We start from the raw sequence: 14,796 nt of genomic DNA, 5'->3' as shown, positions 1-14,796 counted from the left end.
TTAAGTAAATCCACTGGAGCTGTGAATTTGGGTATTTACTAATGAGGGCTCAGTATATGTATTTGGTTCTTTACTGCTACCTGCAAGTAAATCTGTCAGAGTTCGGAGTTGTCCATTTGGGTATGTACTGAGAGCTCGATTATGTGTCAAAAAATAAACGTTGGTAATTGTCGAACTGAAAAGGAAAATACCTATGAGAATTATCACGTGTCTGTTCTGTTACAATGAGATAAAATATCTCCTTATATATATATATATTACTACACAAATCCAGATTTCGGCTAGTAGTTAGTAGTAGTACCTGTTGTTCGGGCGTCAGTCACAATCAGTCAGTATTGAAAGAAACGTGACTGATGCCCGAACAACAGGGACTACTACTAACTACTAGCCGAAATCTGGATTTGCGTAATAAAATCTAAAAAAGGACGACTGATTGCTGCACTCTATAATTTATAAGACATATATATGGAAAATTATCGCCACGAATGAGAATCATCGACAAAAGTCGCCATTCGGCAGGTGTTGAATGTTTGGAGATCCATGTGTTACACGTCTTGCCGACAACAGCTGATGACCAAAATATCTTAGTGTCTCTGTCAGAAATTAGTCTCATTAATTTTCACAAATGATAACCAAGAATTTGGTATGATATACAAATGACTAAACCAGTTGGCTGATACAATATCTTCCTATCGATGATTGTACCTATTAGTTTACAAAGCTGAATTTCATGAATTACGAAGCTGTAATTTTTAAAAACAAATTCTTAGTGGTACTTGAATTTGAGTTTCAGTAGCTTGCACGAGACAGACTTGATATAGAAAATCGCTGAAATTCAAATACATGTTGACTTAATCTTCCTGGCATCTGAAAAGCTGGCATGTACAGTCACTTTACAGATGTTGGTCAAGTGGTATAATTGTAGTCAAACTGTAGTTAACACTAGTACTTAGAACCATCAATTAAATGGTACGCGAATTCCAATAATGATCATTATTCTACAGTACATGTAAGCCGGTATAATTTGCTTGTAATATCTGAAGTGTGCCATATTCATTCTCAAACTGGAGTTGTTACCTTGTCTTATTTAGTATTACTGACCGGCATAGTGTATGAAGTGTAGTGCATGGGGAAACAGGATTGGTGCGTTATAAGAATGAACCTGGTATTGATATAAGGTCATAATGATTTCGAATTGCACGCTATTGGATCTGTTCCCTCCGCACTATTAATGTGATACTCATATTTCGCACTCTAATCCCCAAGTCATTCACGCTCTAGCATCAAGCATACGATCCTCTTACTTTTGTTTGGATCTTTGTCAGCAACGTAACAATTACCCCACCTAGGAATCAGCTTGTCAGTGGGAGGTGTCATTTCACGCTGCTAACATCGTGTGGTACCTACACCAGGAATTGCAAATGCATTCCTATTTGTAGCAGTATTCATCAGAAACATCCTCTTATAGTATATTTAATTAATTTAAAAACAAGAAACTAGCTTTGTCTAATCGTGCAACGTATTTCATTTAGTTTTGTTTAACAACAGATGTTGTCTGTCATTAAAATATGTAATGAAGAGTAAAACAATGCGCCATTGCGCTGAAACAAAATTAGAATGATAGTCAAGGAAGGGCGAAAGGAATTTTTGCACCAAGGAAAATTCTGCATTGATGATCCAATTTCCTGTAAGCTGATGACGATTTTAAAGTATACGTATCATTTTGTCACTCTGTAAATTCTGTTTCTTACGTAAATACCGATGTGCATAGCTCACACAAACAAAAACCATGTAGCTAAGTAATCTTTGACTATTGCTCAAATATCTTTGTGTTGCTACAGCGTCTGTGCCTGAGAGTGCTAGCGAAGTTAAACGCTTTTTAAGTTTTTTCTTTATAAGTGAGAAATCAGACAGATGGAATTGAGTATGGATATTTTGGATGTAATTATGGAGACAGAAACTAAGGAGATAGCGCGTTTTTATGGAATGCTGTGAGAGTGAGGTAAGCGCGCGAACACGTAGCATTGTTTTGGGTTCTTGAGATTGTAGTACCGAAGCTCAGTTAGTAGGACTGTTACAGTACGTGGGTTGCTCTAATAGGAAGATTAGATTCCCCTTGCTTAAAATTATTTCCTGTTACGTAAATACTATCGTGAACATTCAGTTGATTTTTAAAGCGTTACTTTAGAATATCGAGACTGATTTGAATTTTGTCGGAAGTCATTTCTTGTCAATTAAAATTCCTACTCTTTATTCAGTTTATTATGTACATACGCGCATTGCACTCTCTGGTTTTCAGTCTTGGTTTTTTAATTTTACTTTGCTGCTGTAGGCTGAGCGATGCTTTCGCGAAATCTGCAAAAAATGTTCGTCAAGACACAAGGTAAGTGAAAATACACTTAAAAGCCAGGAACTTCTTTGTAAGTTCAGCTACACATTTATTTCAGAATTCAGTTTACTTTTAGAGTAGCACTGCATTTTTATAGAAACAGTTAGCTTTAATTTGCAGACAGTGTTGAGCAAATCGTAAGTCGTGCACATTACACGTATTTGAGTTAGGTATTAGATTGTTTGGTAATCATTTTTGAGAAGGTCTGGTATACAGTTTTAGGTAGAATCACTCATGTAGAGAGAAGCAGACAGGTAGTTAAGTTACATGATGAGTAAGAATATGTTGCCCAAAGGGTAATGATAACACAAAATAGTTTAAATCGCATTCTGTTCCACTGATTGTAGTTACACTCAGTCACGCGCAGAGGCGGTTCTCGGAATTTTCGTTTAAATGAAAACCCCAAACATCAGTTGGACAACAGCGATCAACGCTGCTACCCAGAGGTGCACTCCGAGCCCCATCGCACCAGACGTTTCGTTCGATGTAGTAGAGTTGAAGTAGCTCTCTGGGATCTCGCGCGTCGCCGTAATGTTCTGGAACATCTCCACAGACCCTTTGGGAGTGCGTGTCCTGTTGGGACTTTCGAAGTCCACGTGGTAGATACCAAATTTCTCCCTGCAGACAGACAGAAGAGACACAGTCGAATTATTCAGCGATTGCAAAGTTAGTAAATATACTTTTGATAACGATACGATTGGGCACTAAAAGGAGTTTAAGATTAATTCCGTAGCCACAGTCGTAATGAAGTGTCAACTATCGCCAGTAAACTGTGGGCTCTGAGCACTATGGGGCTTAACTGCCGAGGTCATCAGTCCCCTAGAACTTAGAACTACTTAAACCTAACTAACCTAAGGACATCACACACATCCATGCCCGAGGCAGGATTCGAACCTGCGACCGTAGCGGTCGTGCGGTTCCTGACTGTAGTGCCTAGAACCGCTCGGCCACCTCGGCCGGCTCAGTAAATTGTCTAATTATGTAATGGACATGTTGTGTCTGTTCTTTCGGACATGTCGAAGGCGTGCTATGGTAATTCGTGTAGTTGTAGTGCCCACTGTGTCTGGATGGCGTAGTGGTCAGCACATCTGCCTTGTAAGCAGGAATCCAAGTCTGGGATAAATTTTGAACTTGCCCCATGATGTAAATCAATGCCCACTGGCAGCTAAAGTGTAATTCCTTTGTGTATTAATTATAATAGTAATAATTTTTACCAACTTGGAGTAGTTATCGTCTCTGGTAGATTCTGTCTCAGATAAGAAACACAGTTGAACACGCGTAATACTGGTTTCAACAAATTGAAAATAAAATTGAAACCCAAAACATGTGTGTCAGATACGATGAGATAAAGAGCAAGTTTGGACCACAATTCCAGAGAAACGACTTTGTTCGAGTGACAGTATGTTTTAAATGTAGAGAATGAGTGTCACTCTGTCACTGCACGTGTCGATGTGGAAAAGAAGGTCCAGTACAGAACATAAAACAATTGTCTATGGCCTCCAAACCAGTCACTATTCTTTCAAAACCGTTTCCAAATCCGCAAGGGTCTTCATAAGGTTATAGGTATCAAAGCACTTACCCAGGTCATTCCAGACAGGCTCTGTTTTCTGTTATGTTAGTCCCAGTGATCGCCCCATGCACTGCTGTTTTCTTGTGTCATCATTCTTCTCTTGACTCTACCATTCCTCCTCTCCTGTTTCTGGTCATCGCATCCAGTATTTTCTTATTTCCTTTACTCTCCAGATGTATTATCTCGACCCATTTTTCCACCCATTCACTCTTCTTCTACAACCACTCTGTGTCTCTCTCTTCACCATTTTACATTTTCTATTGTTTCTGATGTCCTTTTCGAAACCGTGGTCAATATTAGTAATCGACTATACCGGAATCCGGTAACAGTTGCAAGTTGCCTACATACGGCTTCCAGGAGAAAAATTTGATTTTCAATATTTCGCATAATTATTCACCGAACCTACAAATTTAAAATGCTGTCATAATCTGCTCGTTAATAGGTATAATCTTAGGTTAAAAGCTTCACACAATAAGGCAGGTATTACAGTTATAAACTGTGCGTTTCTCTTGAGACAGCATTACTCGCAACACGCGAATAGCCGTAATTTATTCATCCACTATTTGAGGAAGAGAACACTCAGCGTCTTCCAACAAACATCACACATAACGCAGTTTTCAGAACGTTTCTCGTGGAGAACAGGGCCGGAATAAAAGTACTTTAAAAATAAACGCAAACTTTCTCGTCTGCAAAATCATTTATTTTGACGGTAACCGGTTTCGGTGAGTTTTTGACTATCCTCAGACCCTCATAGCAGGATGGTAGGCGGAGGCAGTGAATGGAGTGGGTGTTGTAGCTGCACTAACTTTAACAGCTCGAAACTTTACGAAACCTCCTTCACTAACGGAGCCCACAAAACGATGAAAGGAAAAACGTTTATCGCTTATTACATGTTTCTCGTTCCTTATACAGTAAAACGTCAGCCTCAGACATGATGTTTCAACTTAAAATTTCTTTGGGACTCCTTTCGCAACACAATATGCAGGCAGAATCCATATATACCACTGAATGTACCTGCAAAATTATGTCAGTGTACTACACAGTTTAGCATATGTTACCTCATAGACGTTTAGATACGAGGAAAACTAGTTTCTGCTTAAAACAGCACATGGGTTGGTTGGTTAGTTTGTGGGACTGAAGAGGCCAGACTGCGACGATCATCGGTCCCTTTTTCCTAAATTTCAAACACCCATACAGAATAAAAACGAACAATGGAACAGACGGCAAACGACGCAGGACAAGGAAGACTTAGACAGAGACGAGAGGAATTAAAATCACACAGAGTGTGACAGTGTTTGGCCGATCATAGAGACAAAAAAGGAACAGCCAACCACAGAGAAACACACTAAAAACTCAGTCTAAAATCGTAGGCCAAAGGCTAGACTCAACACAAAAGAAGACAAACACTCAGATTAAGTGATAAAAACCCCCTGCCCGGATAAATCGCAAAACTAAGCCTGCCATGGCAGTATCATCTGCTAAAAGGGCAGGGAGCATATCAGGCAGCGCAAATGTCTGCCTGAGCACAGCTAAAAGGGGACAGGCCAACAAAATGTGGACCACCGTCAAAGACGCCCCGCAGCGACATAGAGGCGGCGCCTCACGGCGCAGTAAATTTCTGTGCGTCAGCCGGGTGGGGCCAATGCAAGCCGATCAAGGGACAACTGAGTCCCTGCGAGTGGCTCGCATGTATGACCGCCACACAGTCGTCGTCTCCTTGATAGCACGGAGTTCATTGGGTGTGGTCAGATGGCGCCATTCAGTGTCCCAAAGAGCTAAAACTTTGTGGCGTAAGACTGTTCGCAAATCAGTCTCTGGGATGCCAATGTCCAGAGTTGGTTCACTGGTGGCCTGTTTGGACAGGTGGTCAAAATCTTCATTGCCCGGGATGCCGACATGACCAGGGGTCCACACAAAGACTACATAGCGACCGCAAAGGGCAAGAGTATGGAGGGACTCCTGGACAGCAATCACCAGACGAGAGCGAGGGAAACACTGGTCGATAGATCATAAACTGCTCAGGGAGTCGCTACAGATAACGAAGGACTGACCTTAGCAGGAGCAGATATAATCTGGGCATGAATGATGGCGACCAGCTCAGCAGTGAAAACGCTACAGCCAGCCAGCAATGAGCGTTGTTCATAATGGTCCCCTAGAGTGAGAGCATAACCGACACAACCAGCAACCATCGAACCATCAGTGTAAACAACGCCGGAGCCCTGATATGTGGAAAGAAAGCGGCGGTGGAAGGCCTCCGGAGGGAGTGAGTCCTTCAGGCCCTGTGCCAATTCAAGCCGAAAGCAAGGGCGGGGCACACACCATGGGTGTGTACACAGGGGGGGGGGGGGCAGAAAGGAGGTGGAAGAGGGAAAACCCCAAGCCTGGAGAGAAGCTCTCTGATGCGGACTGCAATCGTACAACCCGACTGGGGCCGACGTTCTGGCAGATGGACGACCGATTGAGGGAACAGGAGACGATAATTAGGATGCCCGGGCAATCTACAAACATGTGTAGCATAAGTGGTCAGTAAGCGTTGGCGCCGTAACTGCAGTGGAGCGACACCTGCCTCCACAAGTATGCTGTTCACAGGGCTGGTCCGGAAAGCACCAGTGGCAAGTCGGATCCCGCTGTGAAGGATTGGGTCCAGCACCTGCAATGCAGAAGGGGATGCTGAAACGTAAGCCAGGCTCCCATAATCCAGACAGGACTGGATTAACGCCTGGTAGAGCCGTAAGAGGGTAGATCGGTCGGCGCACCAACTGGTGTGGCTCAAGCATTGCAGAGCATTAAGATGCCACCAACACATCTGTTTAAGCTGCTGAATATGTGGGAGCCAAGTCAACCAGGCATCAAAAACCACACCCAGAAACCGATGTGTCTCCACCACAGCAAGAGGTTCGCCATCAAGATAAAGCCACGGCTCAGGGTGAACCGTGCGTCGCTGACGGAAATGCATGACGCAGGTCTCGGCAGCCGAAAACTGGAAGCCATGCGCTACAGCCCAAGACTGCACCTTGCGGATAGCACCCTGCAGCTGACGTTCAGCAGCTGCAATGCCAATGCAGCTATAGTAGAGGCAGAAGTCGTCAGCATACAAGCAAGCTGAGACAGACGTTCCCACCGCAGCAGCGAGCCTGTTAATCGCAATTAAAAACAGGCAAACACTTAAGACAGATCCCTGTGGTAACCCATTCTCTTGAACTCAGGGGGAACTATGGTAGGCCGCGGCTTGCACGCGGAAGGTACGATGCGACGGAAAATTTTCTATGAAAATCGGCGGTGGACCCCGAAGACCCCAACCATGAAGTGTAGAGAGGATGTGATGGCGCCATGTCGTATCGTACGCCTTCCACATGTCAAAAAAGACAGCAATGAGGTGCTGATGGCGGGCAAAGGCGGTACAGATGGCTGACTCAAGGCTCACCAGATTGCCGGCGGCAGAGCGGCTTTTATGGAACCCAACCTGAGACGGAGCCAGAAGGCCCCGAGATTCGAGTACCCAGCTCAACCGCTGGCTCACCATGCATTCGAGCAACTTGCTAAGAACGTTGGTGAGGCTAATGGGGCGGTAGCTGTCCACTTCAAAATGGTTCTTGCCAGGTTTCAAAATGGGGATAACAATGCTTTCCCACCATTGCGACGGAAACTCACCCTCGACCCAGATATGGTTGTAAAGGTCGAGGAGGCGTCGCTGGCAGTCGACTGAGAGGTGTTTCAGCATCTGACAGTAGATGCGATCTGGCCTGGGAGCTGTATCAGGGCAAGCAGATAGGGCACTGTGGAATTCCCACTCACTGAATGGAACATTGTAGGATTCAGGATGGTAGTTGTGAAATGAAAGGCTCCAATGTTCCAACCGCTCTTTAATGGAGCAGAACGCCAGTGGGTAATTCACAGAAGTGAAACTGAGAGAAAAATGGTCTGCTAAGAGGTTTGCAACTATGTCGAAGTCAGTACAAACTGCTCCATTCAGTGACAGCGCAGGGACGCAGGCAGGGGTCCAATAGCCATAGAGGCGCCTAATCTTGGCCCAAACCTGTGATGGAGAAATATGGAGGCCAATGGTGGAGACATACCGTTCCCAGCACTCCTGCTTGTGTTGGCGAATGATGTGATGGGCCCACGCAAGGGGCTCTTAAAGGCGGTGAGGTTTTCTAATGAGGGATACCGCTTGTGACGCTGGAGCGCCCGCCTGCGATCTTTAATCGCCTCGGCGTTCACAGGCGACCACCAACGCACAGTCCTGCGCCGAGGGGACGCAGAAGAACGGGGAATGGCAGATTCTGCGGCAGTAACGATGCCGGTGGTGACTGAATGAACCACCACATCAATGACTTCATTAGAAAGAGGCTCAATAGCGGCAGTGGAGGAGAACAAGTCCCAGTCAGCCTTATTCATAGCCCATGTGCAAGGGCGCCCAGAAGAGTGACGCTGTGGCAGTGACAGAAAGATCGGGAAGTGGTCACTACTACACAGGTCGTCATGCACACTCCATTGGACAGACGGTAAGAGGCTAGGGCTGCAGATTGAAAGATCGATAGCTGAATAGGTGCCATGGGCCAACTGAAATGTGTGGAAGTAAAAAAAAATGGTTTAAATGGCTCTGAGCACTATGGGATTTAACTGCTGTGCTCATCAGTCCCCTAGAACTTAGAACTACTTAAACCTAACTAACCTATCACACACATCTATGCCTGAAGCAGGATTCGAACATGCAACCATAGTGGTATCGCGGTTCCAGCGGCTACAACCGTTTGGCCACTCCGGCCGGCTATGTGAAGGCACCATCATTTAAAATGGAAAGGTCAAACTGTGTCAATACATTCTCAACGGTGGCGCCTCGACCTGTTGCCACTGACCTACCCCACAGAGGGTTATGGGCGTTGAAGTCGCCCAGTAACAGGAAAGGTGGCGGAAATTGGGCTATCAGTGCAGCCAGGATGTGCTGTGGGACATCACCATCTGGTGGAAGATAAATACTGCAGACAGTAACAGCTTGTGGCGTCCACACCCAAACAGCGACAGCCTCTAAAGGTGTCTGTAGATAGAGACAGACTCGCTGTGAAGGGAGTGAAGGACGTAGATGCAGACGTCACCAGATACCTTTTCATAAGCCGCCCGGTTCCTATAATAACCCAATAGCCACGGAGAGCAGGGGTTCGCATTGCTGGAAACCAAGTTTCTTGAAGAGCAATGCCGAGGAAAGGGTGAAGTCTGAGAAGTTGTCGGAGCTCAGGAAGATGGTGGAAGAAACTGCTGCAGTTCCACTGGACCATGATATTGTCCATGGCTGAGAAAGGCGTGAAGGGACTGGGGAGGCAGATTACGCCACTGGGTCACTTGCTGCCACCAATTCAGTATCAGCACGAGTGACATCCATTGCATCAGAGGGTCCGGCGAGATCCAGGTCTTCAGCAGGCGCCAGAATCTCGACCTCATCCTCAGACGCTGAGCTTGTAAGAAGTGTGGGACGGGTGCACCACGATGTCGGGATTCTTGGGAACCTTTTTCTTTTTCTGCTTCTTGCACTTTGTCTTCGGTGGTTCTGGCTGGGAGGGCTTCACTGGGTCAGTCTCAGGGACGGACGATGACTGTGAGGCCCAACGACCAGCGACTGGTGGTTGTTTTAGCCACTTGCGGGTGTCCGCTTTTCCACTGGTCGGAACTTTCGAAGGAGTCGAAGAAGTCATACACTTCTCCAGCTGGGAAGTGGGAACTGATGTCCTGATAGTTGGGGGGGGGGGGGGTGTTGCTCCTGTAGATGGAGCAGGAGCAACAGGGAGTGAAGTGTCCCCCACAATCAAGAGGGCCAGTGGATTCTGAGGGATCATAGAGCCAACCGTATGTGACGACACAGGAGATGGGAGAACCATTGTTAAAGCAGCGGCGTAGGTTGACGTCATTGGCACAGGATGTAGCCTCTCATATTTCCACTTAGCCTCAGTGTAGGTCAGGCGGTCCAGGGTCTTATATTCCATGATCTTCCATTCTTTCTGGAATACCTGACAGTCCAGAGAGCAGGGGGAATAGTGTTCTCTGGAGTTAACACAGACGGGAGGCGGGGCACATGGAGTATTGGGATGCGAAGGACGTCCACAATCTTGACACGTGATGCCGAAGTACATCGGGGTGACATATGCCCAAACTTCCAGCATTTAAAACACCGCATCACAGCGGTAAATCATCACCTTGACCTTTTCGGGTAAGACATCACCCCAATGGCCAACATGAAGGCACCAGTGGTTTTCTGATTATCCCTCAGACCACGATGGATGCGCCGGACAGAGTAAACACCTCGTCATTCTAGGTTGGCGCGTAGCTCATCGTCTGACTGCAGAAGAAGATCCTGTGGAATATAATACCCTGGACAATGTTTAAACTCTTATGGGGCGTGATGGTAACTGAAACATCCCCTAACTTGTCACAAGTGAGCAACCTCCGTGACTGGGCAGAGGATGCTGTTTTCATTAGAACTGACGCAGATCGCATTTTGGACAAGCCATCCACCTTCCCGAACTTGTCCTCTAAATGCTCCACAAAAAACTGAGGGTTCGTCGACATAAATGATTCACCATCAACTCGCGTACAGACAAGGTACCGGGGCGAATAATCTACACCGCCGTATTTAGCCATGGACTGGCCTGGGAGGGAAATGATCTCGGATCATATTTCTTGCCATTGAGGTTAGACCTCAATAGCTTAGAGACTGCTGGTGGAGGCCCACCAGCGAGAGATGATGTACCACGCTTCATTGCGGGTCATCTGCCCTTATGCCACCGACTCTGACCAGGGGCTCTCGCCACGGGCGCCACCCAGCCACAGCAAAGACCACCTGGAAGGATGGCCTTTGCCTGGAGCCCTGATGCCCTAGAGGGATAGACATCTACTCCTCGGCATACGTAGGGAGGTAGCAGCTCAGGCACCAGCAGTGTGATCCCTGTGTAGTCGGGGGGCTACCACCTAGAGGGTACATGACGACCCCACCACAACGGACTGGCTACCGTGCTGGATGTCGGGTGTTGAATATCCATGTATATCACGAGTGCGAAGATGGAAGTGCACAATGGAGTGAATGTATGCTACCCGGAACGCACTGCAGCTGATTTTGTCGGAAGCTCAGTGTAAGTCCAATTCCATGACAATATTGGGTGTGACAGATCTTAGGGCAAGATGGATTTAAGATGCACCACATAAAGCGTCCTTCCCCAAATGGTACGCACTAACGGAAAATTTTGAAATGTAGTGGTCAAACCCCTTAGGGGACCATCACATTAAGGCCGAAACGTTTGAGACTCATTTTAGTCTCCTCCTTACGACAGGCGGGAATACCACGGGCTCATTCTAACTTCCGAACCCGCAGGGGGGACAGCACGCAGTAAAATATGTTAATTCCTAAGGGAACAAACTTCTGAGGTCATCGGTCGCTAGACTTACACACTACTTAAACTAACTTATGCTAAGAACAACACACACACCCATGCCCGAGGGAGGACTGGAATCTCCAGCGGGAGTGGCCGCGCAGTTCGTGAAATGGCGCCTCCAACCGCGTGGCCACTCCGTACGGCAGCACGCTTTAAACATCAGACTAGGAGGTGATGTTTTAATTTATTTTCATTACTTGAAAACCTATTCACGACAAATTTTGCATACATTACCTGCATGTATCAGAGGATGTACCTGCAGAATTATATCACTGCACGACAGGTAATTCAAGAGATATGACGTCATAAACATTGACTGCTTGAAAAATTTGTTTGCGCTTGATATGGAGCGCAAATTACTCAGACTAAATAGATCCACTATTTTATAATGAGAGCACTTTGATACTTCCAACAAACTTTAAGCACAATTTGAGACCTTTAACAAACTTTATCTCGCTTGCTTCATTAACTTAAAATATTTAAGATATTAACCCATTTGTACTCAGGTGATTGAAGTTGCTTTTATATACTGGAGTTCGATTCTTTAGTGAATCGGGATTCATACTAAACAGTTTTTTTCAACTTCATAAGTCCACCAAAGCTTCTCATTGTAACGTCTCCAGTTACCACTTCTTGAACACACCCAGCGGTTTTGTTTCTTCTTTTGACAGGTGAAAAATAGGAGAATGTAAAAAGCGGCTTTTAAGAATGAGAACTAGGGAGGAACACTTCAAAGAGCTGTGGATCATTTACTTAATTCAAATGGAGAAGCGAAGGAAAATAGAGCAACAGAGGAGACGGCGTATGGACTGGAAACGGATAAAAGTGGAGGAGGAACTGAAGAAGTCCTGGGGTTGTATGAATTAGGTGTAAAAATGATCAGAGGAGCGTAAAAGCTGAGTACACAGTGCCTGTAGAGAGTTATGACTGCAGTACAGAGGGAAATGAGAACTGCATAAGGCTGACAGCAGATGGTGACGAGTCGAGTACGGTGAGAAGTTTCAGGGAAGGAAGAAGTAAGATTAGGGTTTAACGTCCCGTTGGCAATGAGGAAGTTTCTAGCAATTGTGGAGTGTAATACAGGAAACCGGAAGAAATGACAGAGAACAGAACGTATAAGGCTAGCTGATAGCTGTGTGAGACATGTGAGAGAAACGATATTGAATAAAGAAATCCCCCAGAAAAATAAGAATGTGAAATGCTAGTTCTGGGCCATGAAGGACAGTGAGGAAAGCAAGGAGCGAGCCAGTGAAATGATATTGAATGAGTGTAATAAAAATGCAAAAGAAGAGAAAAGACCATTCTAGCTACATGATATTTTCCATTTTTGTTTCTCCTATTTTGTAGCATTAGGAACCCCTACTGAACAAAATTAAGCAACCATGATTACAGTATGGGTACATGAATATATGACTGTTGACACGAGGTTGCCTAAGGAGATGCACTAGATGAAGATGGAGAACAAGAAACCTAGGCAAATTCTAAATGATAAGTGACTAAAAAAGAGTGGAACAATACGTGTAGAAGACTAGGCCACAGTAGCGGCAGAGTAGTGATGGCAATACTGGCGAAAATGGAGAGACTTGACTGCCAATCAGGCCATTCCATTGGAAGCAAATTGTACGAGATGGTGATGATAATGAAGATGAATAAAATGGTGGTGATTACGACAATGAAGAAAATGGTGGCGTTGGTGAGTCTTCTTACTGGTAGTGGCGGAGAAGTGGTTGCAACACTGGAGAAAATGGAGAGACTTGACTTCAAGTCAGGCCATTCCATTGGCAGCAAATTGTACGAGATGGTGATGATAGATGAATAAAATGGTGTTGATTACGATAATGAAGAAAGTGATGGTGGCGATGAGTCTTCTTACTGGTTTCATGCTGTCCGCCACGACTTCATACTGACAAACCTCTTCACCTCAAAGAAGCAATTACGCCCAACGTCCTCAATTACTTGTTGGGTGTATTCCAATCTCTGCCTTCCTCTACAATACCGTCTAAGACTCCCACTAGTACTTTGGAAATTATTCTCTGATTTCTTAATAGTGTCCTATCGTCCTATCCCTTCTTCTTGTCCGTCTTTTCCACATATTCTTTCCCTCACCTATTTTGGCGGAGAATCTCGTTATTTCATACCTTATCAGCTCACTTAATTGTTTTACTATTAATTTGTTTTATCATCATAGCATCAAATCATAGCTTATTGCAGCAGTGTCAAGACATATACCCTCAAAATAAATTGATGGGGAAATATCTCTCAAGTAGTGTGTAGTATTCCCGCACTGCCTTTTGTCACGATGATACCAGAAATACATGGGCACCACACGATGCGTGTGGTGCGTGGGGAGCCATCCTCATCCATGACTGCTTAACCACCACCCACAGCTCACAGAGAAACGTCGGAAAAGTGCCCAACAAGCACTTATTGTTTTCACTGGCGTTCAAGATGTATACAGTAGGAATGAGTTCAAGTAATCACAAACGTTATACAATTGCCCTAGTGTGTGTGGAGATTTCCTCAATTGTTTCAGACACGTCAACAATGTGCAGCATTTTTTTTTTGTTAATGTGACAAGTTGCTCGTGGTATGTACATGACAGAATAGTAAGTTCCCAATGAAACTGTTCCATTTCCCGTGACAAGGGCCTCTCTAACACCAGGCAGCCATCTCTAATATATTGGCTGACGACTGTATAGCAGCAAATATTATCATCTAAGAGCATTTGTTCCTTGGTCATACTAGTCTGAAAATTTAGGATACTGAACTTTCATTGTTTAGATAAAAGAGACACCAACATTTAATTATCTGACAGCGTAAGTCATCGTTTGGCTTCATTCCTTGTTGAAATTTAGGGACTATGTAAATTATTTTATATTATCTTTTGCTACTGCTTTTTGTGCTTTTGCCTCATTTATGGTTCCTAGCTGTTAGAGTTATATCATTAGTTTGATGCTTTTAAGTTGATCTCCGTGTTTCAAGACGTATTCAGGCATACACAGGAACAAAACTTCAAAACTGAAATGCTTAAAGGAAATGGTTAAAGATACTAAGGAATTAATGACATTAGCTAACAGTGGTCAATTATTTAAATCAATGGAAAAAAAGTTGAAAACTTGGGCCGGACTGGGATTCGAATCCGGGTCTCCTGCCTACTTTTTTTTTAGGCAGATGTTCTGAATACTTGTTTGCGGGGGGAGGGGAGTTTGCGAAGAAAACAGCAAGCTAAACGCTATCCAGAAGCAGAATCGTCTGGGACTGGATCGGAAGGAGGAGTTCGGAATAAAAAGAACGGAGTATTATTTTTATTTTTTTATTGTTTATTTTTTCTCTTTTTTTTTTGCAGTCGTATTGACCATCTAGGACCACGTTAACAACTTCAGTTCCTCTTCTTCCTTTGTTGTTGTTTCCTATTT

The 14,796-nt window shown here is 44.7% G+C and overlaps 1 protein-coding gene across 1 annotated transcript in view; it reads right to left on the bottom strand.

The window, feature by feature from the left end:
• Nucleotides 1–2,778: 2,778 nt before the first annotated feature.
• The window catches only part of LOC126413111 (myrosinase 1-like), a 195,770-nt gene continuing 183,752 nt past the window's right edge, over nucleotides 2,779–14,796 (bottom strand). The window contains exon 20 of the mRNA XM_050083003.1: nucleotides 2,779–3,007. Coding sequence (XP_049938960.1) covers nucleotides 2,779–3,007 — 229 coding nt within the window. The remainder of the gene's footprint in view (nucleotides 3,008–14,796) is intronic.

Source organism: Schistocerca serialis, chromosome 7 (genome assembly GCF_023864345.2).
Source record: "Schistocerca serialis cubense isolate TAMUIC-IGC-003099 chromosome 7, iqSchSeri2.2, whole genome shotgun sequence".
NCBI lineage: Eukaryota > Metazoa > Arthropoda > Insecta > Orthoptera > Acrididae > Schistocerca > Schistocerca serialis.
The sequence above is the reverse complement of the archived record's forward strand: the minus strand, read 5'-3'. Positions and strand labels throughout refer to the sequence as shown.